Source organism: Anticarsia gemmatalis, chromosome 10 (genome assembly GCF_050436995.1).
Source record: "Anticarsia gemmatalis isolate Benzon Research Colony breed Stoneville strain chromosome 10, ilAntGemm2 primary, whole genome shotgun sequence".
Classification (NCBI taxonomy): Eukaryota; Metazoa; Arthropoda; class Insecta; order Lepidoptera; family Erebidae; genus Anticarsia; species Anticarsia gemmatalis.
Window position 1 is genome coordinate 1,703,488 of NC_134754.1, and position 13,851 is coordinate 1,717,338.

At 35.9% G+C, this 13,851-nt stretch overlaps 1 protein-coding gene across 2 annotated transcripts in view; it reads left to right on the forward strand.

Annotated features, from left to right (window-relative positions):
- Nucleotides 1-13,851, forward strand: part of mAChR-A (muscarinic Acetylcholine Receptor, A-type) — a 101,861-nt gene that overhangs the window by 47,831 nt on the left and 40,179 nt on the right. Inside the window, exons 1-2 of one of the 2 annotated variants that reach the window (XM_076119520.1) lie at nt 3,367-3,486; nt 3,849-4,657. In XM_076119520.1, the coding sequence (XP_075975635.1) occupies nt 3,924-4,657 (734 nt within the window). In that variant the 5' untranslated portion in view covers nt 3,367-3,486; nt 3,849-3,923. Of the gene's footprint in view, nt 1-3,366; nt 3,487-3,848; nt 4,658-13,851 lie in introns of those variants that run through there. The other variant, XM_076119521.1, reaches the window with a different exon arrangement.

Here is a 13,851-nt window from a genome sequence, read left to right on the forward strand (position 1 = left end):
ATTGGTTTCTGTGTGTTCAATAAATACTATTTTCTTTCTTTCTTTCTTTCTTTCTTAAAGGATCACTTCACCCGACTCAGAATTCGCTCTCGAGTCTTATCCGTCGCGTACACTACGAAAAATATTTTAATATAAATTGGAAAAGGCCAAAAGTTCTTTGCCCGACCCGGAAATCGAACCCGAGATATCATGATCAGCAGTATCTATGTGGGTATATAATCTAATTTATAAACAGGTGTAAACCAAATGTAATTACATACATATTCAAGTTATTCGGGAGCATACCTCCGAGTAACCATTCCATATTAGTAAGCATTCCTGCCCTTGCCCGCTATTCATAATAATTAAGTTGGGAATCGTTTACACCTTACCTTTCTAACGCTTTTATTTGCACTCAGGCGTACCTTGATGAGGAAGGGTTATGGTATATTGGTGTTAGAAGTAATAGCCCTATTTCTATGTATATGTTACTGTAAAAGCCCGAACGGTGGTAAATCCTAAGATTTTCCGGTATAACCTAAGATTTACCAACTCGCAATGGTAAAAGTCCGAACAGTTCTTTTATTTCGAACTTTTACCTATGTTCACTCGATGATATCGAGATGTCGCCGGAGCCCCGCTTCGCGGGGCTCCTCCTTCTGAGTGGTTAAAAAAAATGACCACCTCCTTCTTTATAACTATGTCACAGTATATAATTATACCGTGAAATAGTTAGAAACATAGTTATGAAGGAGGATTTTTTTATATATCGTAACATAGTTTTTAAAGTCTGGCTTGTTCGGACTTTTACCATTGAGAGTTGGTAAATCTTAGGTTTTACCGGAAAATCTTAGGATTTACCACAGTTCGGGCTTTTACAGTAACATATAGATATAATCCGCAAGAATGTATGAACACTTATTGTCTTCCATACATTTATGGCAGCTGATGTGAACTTTATGCTTGGCCAGCGTAATCTTTCTAACGCTACGTTTTGGTAGAGTTCTTACATGTCAATCATTATTTTGTATGGAGAGGGAATGCTCCGTTGTGTTTTACCTAAATTGACTAACGATCACCAATCATAATATAATAAATAAAAACAGTGCCCATCAATGTGCCCACTGCTGGGCAAGGGTCTCCTCCCGTAATGACGGAGGGGTTAGGCCTTGAATTCGCTACGTTATTCAAGTGTCGGTTGTGGGATCATAATATATGTACTTGTCAATTTAGTTTTTTTAACGAAAAAGCGTATTAACCCTGTTAACTACCAAATAATCAAAGGTTTTAAGGTTTAATGCAATAAGTAATACATCAGATTAACGTAAGTTTGAGTTAATTCAAACCGCTCTACATTTCAAATTACTTATAATAAAGCAGTGTGTATAAAAAATCTTATGTATTAATTCAGTTGTAGTCCAATACTGAAATAAGCAACTACCAAATACATTTCATCTTACGTCGACACAGAATCTAAACTTCACCGTAACTAAAAACCCAATCTAAAATTGTTCAACGCAGCCCTTTGTTCCACCGTAAATACATTGTGCGGAACCCCTATATGAATGTGTCCCAAACAAATTGTTACTTAGTTGTTTGTTACTAACTATTCTGATACAAACTGTTGCAAAACTGTTACATATATTCTAACTAGATTTTGAGGGAATTTTAAAAATTGGTTTTGTATTTTCATTGGCACCAGTTGCAGTTGTTCTTCGCCGTTGAAAAGCGATCTCTTTATTAAATTGAATTGGAGATGCAAATAAGACTCCTCTGAAATTTTGGTTTTGTGCACATTAGTCATTAATAACTCGACTTTTTAATTATTTTATCAAATATCTCTCGCATATTTCATACACATATACTTGTTCTTATGGGGGCTGGCAGAAACCTCTTGATCTACACAATGCTTTATTGATATGCAGTGAGGCAATTAATTGTGTTCTATTTCTTATAATAGTATTTTTGCAACTTTGCAGTAATGTAGGTCGCATTCATTAAATATTAGTTTCCTACAAAATTTATTATTTCACAAAACTTGAATCAGGAGAGTTGCCGATTATAGACAATTAAGTCTTAACTTCAATTTGAGGCTACGGCCTCATACCGCTATTTCTGATAAGATGCCTATAAGGAATTAAAGCCTAAGCTGTCTCATTTTGGGACAAGATTATTACCCAGAATGGGTACAGCAACTAGGCTAAATTTGCCTTCTTATGGCTACAGTGGAAAGCTATATCTTCACCCAGCAATAGGAATGGACTACGTACCTATCAAAGAAAAAATATCAGAATAACTTTCCTGACACCATGGTGTAGCGATAACTTTGATCACTGGGCAATGGGTGCTAAATATATATGCTCCCTATTTCACGAAGTTACCCCTTAAAAGCGTGAATGACCTCTACAGGGGTCGTAGTTATGATATTGTTGTTATTTCTCGAAGTAGGTCGCCAGTGTCACATGCCGGGATCCGAACCTGTCGCCGTTTGATGGATCTGCATCCCTCGCCTCCGGTAATCATACCACTCATCTATCAACACAGTTTTTGTCATCAAGAACTTTACACGTATATGCGAAAATAGACCTTATCGCATGAGATATAAAGTTCTATATTGCAGTAACACTTCAGTCCAATTTTCGTCGCTGGGGACATATTGCACGTATACTAAAATATATCTTATAATAGAACGATAAGGTCCAATTCTGTATAGCATTTAGTACAAATTGAAGGCAAACGAATATAGACTCTATGTGTTATTGTTAGGGTTCAAAATACCGAGTGGATGGTATCAACAATGAACGTCGCAATTTCGATGGATAGTGTAATTTTAATAAAGGTATTGTGTTTTGTAAGCGTTTGATAAAGATCTGCATTTTGGTGTCGTACATATATTATATCACTTACTGTTCTCAAGATATGGATAGAGTTTGTACTACAATCTCTATTTGATCTTGCCTTCATCTTTATACATCAAAGTCATTATAATTTGTTCAAATTCGTTGGTAACTCCATACTTTGTATGAATGCGAAAGTTTGTCTGAGTGTTGCGCCTTCGCTGTCAAACCTTTAAACCAGTTTTAATGACATTCAGTATGGGAATAATTATAGAAGGGGGTGAAACATTGGTGACCTTTTTCTTAAAAATCTAATTGACAATATGTATGTATTAGCTGTCATCTGCCCATTTTTATAATATAGTTTCCAATAGAATCGAAACGTATATCCCTTCGAAAAAACGACCATTATTTTTTGTTACATAAACGTCATACTATGTATAAGGCGTATCAATCGATTGATGATGCGGTCAGATATTCATTTCAGCGGTCAACCTTGTAAACAGTATCTTATTTACAATATTAATTATTATTCACTAGTGTACCTGTTCTTCAGTTCACTCCACGTGTAGTGTCGAGATAAATAAACAAATTATAAATACATTACTCTATGGTCCGTTTGTCGTTATAATTGCGTTGATCATAAACTCCGGCTGTTTGACTAATATGTGTACGTGTTTGTGTATCGTTAAATGCTATTTACTCTCTCTTTTCCAATTGAAAATGCTGAAATATTATGATAGGTCTTATATAAATAAAGTATCAAAATCATCTAATTATAGTACGCATCATGATATTTGATACTTCATGAATGGAGACTGTAAACACGCGCAGTCTAGACGTCCCCGCCCACATTGCTGTATTTACATCTACAATTTTCCATCTCGATTGTAACATCTTCCTACCTTGCAATCTGTACCACTTTAACTCAAGTAGAACAACCTCGTGTTACATGACCGTATTGAACATAACCGGTGACATTCATTGTGTAGCGAGTGTTCAGTAAGTTAACGTGTGCGTTGTGTTGTGCAGGCGAGAGCTCGGTGAGTCGGCGCGCGAGGCGGGGCGGCGCGGGCGGCGCGGGCGGCGGCTCGCCCAGTTGACAGCATGCTAAACGCGTCCAACGACACCAACCTCACCGACCTGGTGCTCGGCTCCGACCTCCCCGCAAGCCCCTACAGCGTCGCGCAGAAGGCCGTCATCCTCATCATCGCCACCTGCCTCTCGCTCACCACCGTCGTCGGCAACTCCATGGTGATGATCAGCTTCAAGATCGACAAGCAGCTGCAGACGATCAGCAACTACTTCCTGTTCTCGCTGGCCGTGGCGGACTTCGCCGTGGGCTTGATATCGATGCCGCTGTACACGCTGTTCACTATCTACGGGTACTGGCCGCTGGGGCCGCACATCTGCGACACGTGGCTGGCGCTCGACTACCTGGCGTCGAACGCGTCCGTGCTCAACCTGCTCATCATAAGTTTCGATAGGTACTTCAGTGTGACTCGGCCGTTGACGTACCGCGCTAAGAGGACTACACGCCGCGCCACGGTCATGATAGGGGGTGCGTGGGGGTTCAGTTTGTTGCTGTGGCCGCCGTGGATCTACGCGTGGCCGTACATCGACGGCGAGCGCAAGGTGCCGCCCAACGAGTGCTACATACAGTTCATAGAGACCAATCAGTTCATCACGTTCGGGACAGCGATAGCGGCGTTTTATGTGCCAGTGACTGTCATGTGTATACTCTACTATAGGATATGGAGAGAGACTAAGAAACGGCAGAAAGATCTGCCCAATCTACAAGGAGGCAAGAAACACGACTCGTCCAAGAGATCTAACTCTAGGTGAGTACTTTTGTTTTCTAATTAGGTTAAGATCAAACTTTTCTACACAGTTTCAGTATATAAGATAGGTAACTATCAAGATTTCTTTTTCGTCGTAAAACTACGAAACATGAAACAGTAGATACTTATCTTTCTCTTTCTAACCTTAAGGAAGGACTTATCCTTAACGGGGTGAGAAAGCGTAAAGGGACAGTGGCGCTCCCTTTATGGTTATTTCATCCTATATGAAACATGCAGAACTGAGTATGCCTATGTACTTTCACTATTTATGTACTTACACGACTATAATATGTACAGTAAAACGTATATCACGTGTTCAACAACATAATAATCATTTAAAATATGTACTTATTATTATTGTCTATTATCTTCAAAGATTGGTATTTTACAATCATTGTGTATTCCTTGCTATTTAATTGATATTTTTATACAAAAGATTGAAATTAAAATATGATACTGCGTGCCATCGTGTCAAAACATACTTTTCTCCGGTCTGTGATTATGTAGGTAGATATAACTTCATACACAATGACAATACAAAGGTATTGTATTTGCAGTCAACAAGGTGACCGTTAGATAATTGCAATCGCTCATTATGTCTTATAGAGTTCATTATTTGTGCAGTATCATTGTACTATCAAGCAAATAATGTTTGATGTCCACAACTGGCCAATACTTTTGATGTAACGATTGTCAGAAAAAATAATTGCATGGTTTAAAGTTGTTATTGATACTTTGAACTTAATTAGATCCTGTGATAGAAGATAAGTAATTATTAGTGTATGAATTGTTTCCGATGTCGTTTTCCGCAGGATGTTTGTGTCATGGTTGTCATTTAAAAAGGACGTATCTCACATTGCAAAGATATAAGACATGTGCTCTTTTTATAATTGCCCATTTTTTGTACACTCGTCTTTATACTAAAACGTTTCTACCAGTATGATAAAGATACGGTAAATCCTCAATGCGGGAATTCTTTCCAGATTGTTCGTTTATCAGTAGGTGGTACATGAGAGTGATATTGATTAATTGATTGAGTGACAGGCCCTCTCCATTTAACGCTAATGGGAACTCGTTATGAGAAAATCTTTGTGAGATTTTCTTATTTTCTTGAGGAAAATATTTGCGTATTGGGGTTTAAATGAAGATGAAATAAAGGTTGTAGCTCCAATTTTATTCTAGAACTGTAGTATAGTTTTTATAGTAAAAGTTATGTTAGTCTTACAGTTGTTTCGGCAATTGATATTTCAGTTGTTTCACATATTGTTATGTCAAAATACCGATTACATATAGATAACATATCATATATCACTTTTATGTGGTAAAATGCTATAAAACGTTCTCATGACCAAACTAAATCACAATCGAATAACAATAATCCGATTAAAAACAGTTAAACAAACCCTAAACTTTTGGAACATAAATAAACCCAATAACCCTTAGCAAACGTCAAACAACTAAACCAGAACCACAAGTATCAATTACGGCGGCCATATTGAAATGAATGGATCGCAAGCAAAGGACACTAGGATACTGTCACCTGCCAACATAACGTGGATTAACAACTTACGGTTTAAAAGCATTCCCTCGTATGCTATAGTGAAACTTGCTACTAGTGAGAATCGAGTGAGTTAATGAGTCAATCGATTGTTGACAGAATCGATCATTGATAGTTTGTGTTTTCGTTGAGTGTTATATAAATTGTGTTATGTGTAAAGCGATATATTTTCAGTTGTCCCCTCTAACACTGTCTCCCGGGGTGATAACTGGGAATTATCACTTTTACGCTAAAATTTTAAGAGCTTTTGTCATAAATTGCTCTGGTTTGTAAAATGTTGATTAGTTGAAAGCAACGCTGCAAATATCGGACAAAATAGTCTTTTTTACCAATACCAACATACAATAAACATAGTTTTTGAAATGAATGGATCGAAGGCAAAGGACGCTAGGATACTGTCACCTGTCAACATAACGTGGATTAACAACTTACGGTTTAAAAGCATTCGCTTGTATGCGATAGTGAAACAATATGTATTGACTTGCTAAACTTGGTACTAGCGAGAATCGAGTGAGTTAATGAGTTAATCGATTGTTGACAGAATCGATTATTGTGGATAGTGTTGTATTTATTGGATGACATGTAATTGTATCTAGTGTTGTGTATGATTTGAGGTCTTTTGTAACAAATGGTACTGTTTTGTAAAATGTTGATAAGTTAAAAGAAATGCTACAAATATCGGAAAGAAGTCAGAATTATAACAAATGTCAATATTTTTTTTATGTACCAACATAAAATGAACATAGGTTTTTAAAATAAAGAGATGTTCCAGGATAATTTAAAAAAAATAATATGCATGAAACTTGGAGTTTCCTTCTTTTATAGAGTTTTAAAATAGCGTTCTTAAAAGTAGTATAGAGATACGTAAAGCCAGCGGATGTCTAGTTTAAAAGTCATATAAAACCAGAAGAAATAACTTCCTCAATAACTGTAAAGAACTGTTTTATTTTAAAATAGAGGTTGAAGTCACTCGCGTATTATTTAAATTGCAGAGGTGATAAAATGGTCGTTTTACTCCCACGCGGAAAATGCATCCTACTTTAGTCGCTGGCATACCTACTTTTGTAACGCAGCCGTATGCTTTTTATTGGCTATGTTAAAAGATATTAGGTATTAGATTATTATTTATATTATAATACATTTCAAATAAATAATTTTCAGTTACCAAAGATTTCATCGAGCCTAGATTAAATGCATTAACTTTGACTTTTCTGCAAGTTCTGTGATATGAAAGATACGCGGAATGAAATTAGTCTTAATTATGTGTTAAACAAAACCTAATACGTAATTACCCTGTATTAATACATTGGATGTATTACAAAGTCCAAAAAAAATTTCCGTTTTCAGTTACGTATCTTTTTAAAAATAGATAAAATCAATCCAACAAACCACACTTACAAATATCTGGCAACAATACTATATATAGCCATCAATACTTATCTATAAAAAGTACAACAAAATAGTACATAGAAATCCACGAACAATTGCACAAAGGATACGTCTATTCACGTAGAGGTCATTGCCCCGTGAGAATCCCCTGCATCCCTCCATTCTCCGTATGAAAGGATAAATGCATAGTGCAAGTATAAGCGCGGTCGGTAGTTCAACCGTCTTATCGAGGATAACCTTTGAAGGCTTTTGTGCTTGTTTATTTGTACTTTTGCTATAGATTTTGATGAGATGTTATTCAAAAATATGGATTACTAAAGCCCGCCCGCGACTTCGTCCGCGTGGAAACCCTTCCCGTGTAAATCCCGATCCCTCCGGAACGCCGGGATAAAAAGTAGCCTATGTGTTATTCTGGGTCTTCAGCTTCCTATGTACAAATTTCATCGTAATCGGTTCAGTAGTATTTGCGTGAAATATCCATACATACATACATATCCTCACAAACTTTCGCATTTATAATTTTAGTAGGTTTATAATATTTAGTTATTATAGTTTAATCTTAAGGTGTAGATAACTAACAAGTTAGTCTTATTTAGAAGGGGGCGAGTCTATTGCCATATCCACTCCATAATTTAAGTTTTTGAACTACGTAACAAAAATTTTGGAGTATCCATTCGACATAGTTAATATAAGACTTAATTTGGGTATTTTTTGAGCCGATAACGAGCAAAGTCCACACACTATTATATAATGTTTATTGGTATACCCACAGAGATCGATCAACACAATTTAGAGTAATCTGATTCCTTTACGAAATAATCTTAATTACAGGATACGTTTTGCTTAGTTTCATATAATCATCATGACTTGATATTTAATTTAATCTGATTATGATTTGCTTCTGAATCATCAGTCATTGAGAAACAGAAAACCCAAAATTTATATCGTTTAGTCACCAAAAAAAGTTTTATCAAAGGAAAAAGACTAGTCATATTTTTTATCTGAGTTAATATTATATAATGTATGTACAGTCAGTGTCAGTAATATGTACATAAACATTGTCACATTTTTAATAGTACTTTTTTCCACAAAAATATAAATGTACTACTGTTTTTTTCATCAAATAACACGCAGTGATTGTCATATTATTTATTAGCGTGGTACAATAGTATAGTATAGGGAAATTGTAAAATGTTGTATTTTATTGTTTGACATTGATATACAGTATATTTTTTACTATTTTCATTAATTTAAACGCTCTTGAAATTGTGACAATAGCCACATTAACACACACTCTATCGCGTATGAAACAACAATCGCGCGGGAAAGAGCGCGCGTGCAAGGGGAAAGGAAAGACCACGCGCTGCGCTCATCTTTCAAGGCCGCGAAGAAAATCGCGAGCGAAGACCGCGCTGCTTTCCCGCGCGTAATCCTGTACGCTCCTAAGAACGTGCGATAATGTGTGTGTAAAGGTGGCTAATATATACAACTAGCTGACCCGCGCAACTTCGCTTGCGTCACATATGAGAGAATGCGTCATAATATTCCCCGTTTTTGTAACATTTCTCGTTGCTACTCCTATTGGTCGTAGCGTGATGATATATAGCCTATAGCCTTCCTCAATAAATAGGCTATCTAACACTGAAAGAATTTTTCAATAGTTCCTGAGATTAGCGCGTTCAAACAAACAAACAAACTCTTCAGCTTTATAATATTAGTATAGATTACATGCATATTTTTGACGCCAACTTTACCCTACTTCGTTTGTTTTCATTTAGTTTGCTATCTTAGTTATTGTATCGATCGTTTATCTTATCGCTACTGGATATTGACACGACGTATTATGTTAATCCGTCTGTAGTGAGGAGGATTTGTTACACGCACTTTTTCTATCTATTCGCATGGGAACATGAGTGATATGATAATGTAGTTCATGTAGACTGCATTGTCCGTGCGTCATGTAAATAACACGCGTCTAAAACGGATATCTGAATCTTCAATATAAATATATAGAATTATCTATAGGTTTGATTAGATTTTATTAAAATCATGCTTTGTCATCTCATTCTAAAGTTCCAGAATATTGGTTTATTGAGAATTTGTCATGAATTTTATGTAAGTATATAATATTCAGCATCTTCACCTTAGAATAATTTATTTCGAGTATGTAGAGAATAAGAAATAAACATGAACTGCAAGAACAGCTTCTTTCGTAGTATTGCAAATTCGCTTTTCGAGGAAAATCTGTCTATGAGTCAACTTTCTTCTTTGCGATTTTCTTAGAAAACACGTAGACGACACTGCATATCTTATTCATCTGCATAAAAATATAGAAATCATATTTATTTCAAAGGTTGAGCATCAAAATACGTACGTCAGCGTGTCTCGATCCAAGTTATTTACGAACCACAAGTGAGGAGCGAGTGGCAGACCTGTGAACGTGAGCATCGTAACTAGAGCACCTATATCTTGTGTATCCTCGAAAATTGGCCGCCTTCAAAACTCACCCACGATATTCCGAAAGTAGGACACTTTGAAATCGAATAAGTCGACCCGTAAGAGAAACGGCCAAAGATTTGTAAGGATCGTATTTTAGAAAGTTTATTGAATTTTAATATATTTCTGTTTCTTTTGAATTCGGTTTTCGGTTTTGTTGGACCGTTTTGTGAGTTTTGCTTGGAGTTTATTGAAATGGCGTGTGAGGTGAAACATCTGGCATGGATTGTTACATCCGACTGATTTGAAAGTATTTAAAGAAACCTTTTAACCATAAACGGAACATAATATTTTAGGCACGTTTAGGCTTATATCCGGGAGTAAAAAGAAGCATCGTATTTCATAACACATGGTTGCATTGCAGATTTTGGATATTATTAATAAGTTTTATAGACTATTGCGCTTCGCAAATGATTTCATTTAAAACAGGTTACTCGATAAAATATTGTATTTTTAGTTCTCAAATTGTTCTCCATATATTATTTTCTATTCTCAAAGAATCAAATAGAAACAAATAGTATCTCAAAAACCTTTCTAGTCAACCCTAAAAGCATTCATTTGAATATTTCAAAAATATGATTACCCAAGAAAATGTAGGGAATGTTCAGAATTCAGTACCGACGACACGAGGGTACTAATAAATGAGATTATTAGACCCTATTTAATATTATATGAGAGCGACCGACGTACAGACTACAGCAAAAGCTCATGAGTAAATCCAATTTTTCAATTTGCGTCAAAATTGGGTACATGAGACAACGGTTTGAAGAAGTCGTTTTTATTATCGGGTAATTTTGCTGACTGTGGGGTAATACAGTATTATGTATTGATATTGGGGGAAACTACTTTAACCTTTAATGATATCGAATCGCCTTTTTCTTAATGTTTTGTACTTTCGTCATTGAAGAAGATAATTTGAAGAGTTCGATTTGATCTGTTTCATTACGGATTTTGGCTTTGACATTATTGCTGGAATATCCGTAAAGAAAGTACTTGACAATACAAATTATAATCCAGTCCTTAGTATATGAAGCGGCCGGTCAAAAGGCTTCAATTTCCATTCTTAACAATGGGATGTAAAAAAATTCAGCTACAATGCCAAATACTTCAAGAAAGCTATCAAACATCACGGTACGACCTAAACAAGCAGAACAAATATCACAAAAGCAAGTGAAACCAAATACCACAGGTAGTTTCATCCTATTTAAACGAAACATGTGACACGGAAATTCTATTTAGCCAACACCTTTAGTAGGTATCCCTCAGGGTGTATTTTTATTTTGGTGAAGGGACCGGTGGGTTTATCGACGTAGAGTTAATTCTCTCCATCGAAAGATGTCCGGCTTTGAACGTACTCACCTGAAGAATGCGAGGGTATACTTTGTGTCGTGTTACTTGCCAAACTTATGGTAGAACGCTTTTGTTGATGTTTTTACGGATATGTTGATATTGTTGTTTTATGGGTGAAGAACTGTATTGTAACGTAGCGTAAATGTTAGTAAACGGATAATATATATTTTTTGACAACCCATTTACTATCCCACTGCTGGGCAAGGGTCCGAAACATGGGAGAGGTTAGTCCTTGAGTCCACCATGCTGGCCAATATAATAATAGAGTAAAAAAAACATTGTATGTATAAATTGATGTAGTCAAAGATTGTATTTTTAACATGTTGCTTTTTTCTATGAACAGGATTCGTGCTTGTGCGAATGAATGTTTCTGATAAAAAAACATCTGTATCAAAGTGGAGTGGTTAAAACAGTCGTTTAAGTGCTGAGCTAGAATCGAAACTAGTTTAGTGAAAGGCTTATTTTTACCCCAAGGTTGCGATATACAACATAGATACGTAATATCGCGCTTGTTATATCCGAAGGTGTAAGCACGGGGCACTTCTCGCCAATAACAACGTTAGTTCCATGTCATAGGTCGCCATTGCCATTTTTCGCCATTTACCAACCTTTTGCCATTTATCGGACACGTTATGAAACTCCGGGTAACTGAAAAACCTTCTAATAAAATTTGAAAAATTATTTATAGTAATTCATTAGTAATAGTCGACTGCGCCACAGAGACCGTCTTGTTATTCCACTATAATACTTCGTTAATCAAACTAAAAAGTCTTTATATCAGTTAAACCTGTCCAAAACATAACACACTAACCAACTATACTAAACATTGTTTAAGTAGGTATCCCTTCCATCCTTCTCCAATATGACAGTAGCAAGTTAAAGGGCTATCAAGGGTACAGCCATCTTGTTTTCTATAACGTTGCAAGGTATATTCTGACAGTTTTGAACCGCATTTTCTTGAAGAGTTGTATATATTAAAGTGTGTGGATTTGATAGTACGGTAGCGCCTATATTTTAAAATTAATTAAAAAAGACCATGATGACAAAAGTTGTTAGCATATTTATGTGTAGATGTATCGAGCACTTCGCAATTCACGTACTCAAACGAATAAGCACAACTGGACGAAATTCAAGCGAGCGGAGCCACACGGGTCAGCTAGTCACTAATATAAGATTTCGGTGATAACCTTAAAAGTCTTTCTATCAGTTAAACCTGTCCAAAACACAACACACACTAACAAACTACGAGTATACTAAACATTATTTAAGTAGGTATCCCTTCCATCCTTCTCCAATATGACAGTAGCAAGTTAAAGGGCTATCATAGGTACAGCCATCCTGCTTACTATAAAGTTGTAAGGTATGTTCTGACAGTTTTGAACCGCACCTTCTTGAAGGTTGTATATTTTAAAGTGTGTGGTCTTGATAGTTAGGTAGCGGCATTTTACGGGTGTAATACTTAAAGTATAGGCTTTCTATAAAGAAAAAAAATATAGAGATTCTTTCTTAACGTTTTTTTCTGGAAAATGCGATAAGTATATTAATAACCATTATGCGTGTTGCTTTTCGACGTAAAAAAAACAATATAATAATGATTTGAATAGTATTTTCCTAACCTTCTTATTAATTCTCAATTGTTCACAACCTGCTATACTTCATTTATGTAAGAGAGTTGAACAAAATGTCCTAAAACAGTTAAACTTTTCTGCTTAATAACATAATTGGAAGAAGATTGTAATAATTACAAAATTTGGTCTTTCTAATAAGGCACTGTGCCTTTCTTTCAACCCTCAACACCGAATATAATCCAATTAACCCCATCTCACAACAAATATTCAAAACCACAGTCAGCCGTGCCATAACAACGCAAAATTAAATTTAAATTGCTTCATACACCCATACAACCATATACGTTACATCACTAGCATATAAATCCAGACGCAAAGTAATGTCTTTTACTTCGCCGTAAAAGGGGGGGGGTTCCCACCCCCAAAGGGGGGGTAAACGGAGGCTAGAGGTGTGCGGACGATGAAATTTTTAAAGGCTCTTACACGATAGGTATTTTTATTGGATCTTCGAAGGATAAAATATGAGTGCACGGGTTGAAAGGTAATACGTTTTCACTAGTTTGTAGGCTACTGAACAGTTTTACATCTATTTCGAGCCGTGACATATTATGAAAGAAATTTTCTAAATGCAAGTTGATGAATAGGTACTTAGGTCGATTTTTAACAATAAAGTCAAGATACAATGTTTGGAAAACTATAATTATGGGGTCTTGAATTAAATTTACTGGATATACTGGTTATACGTTTTCACATAGCAAATGACAGCGTATTATAACCCAATAGAAAGAAAGAAAGTTTAAACAAGCACAGAGACACACAAGAAAGATACATAG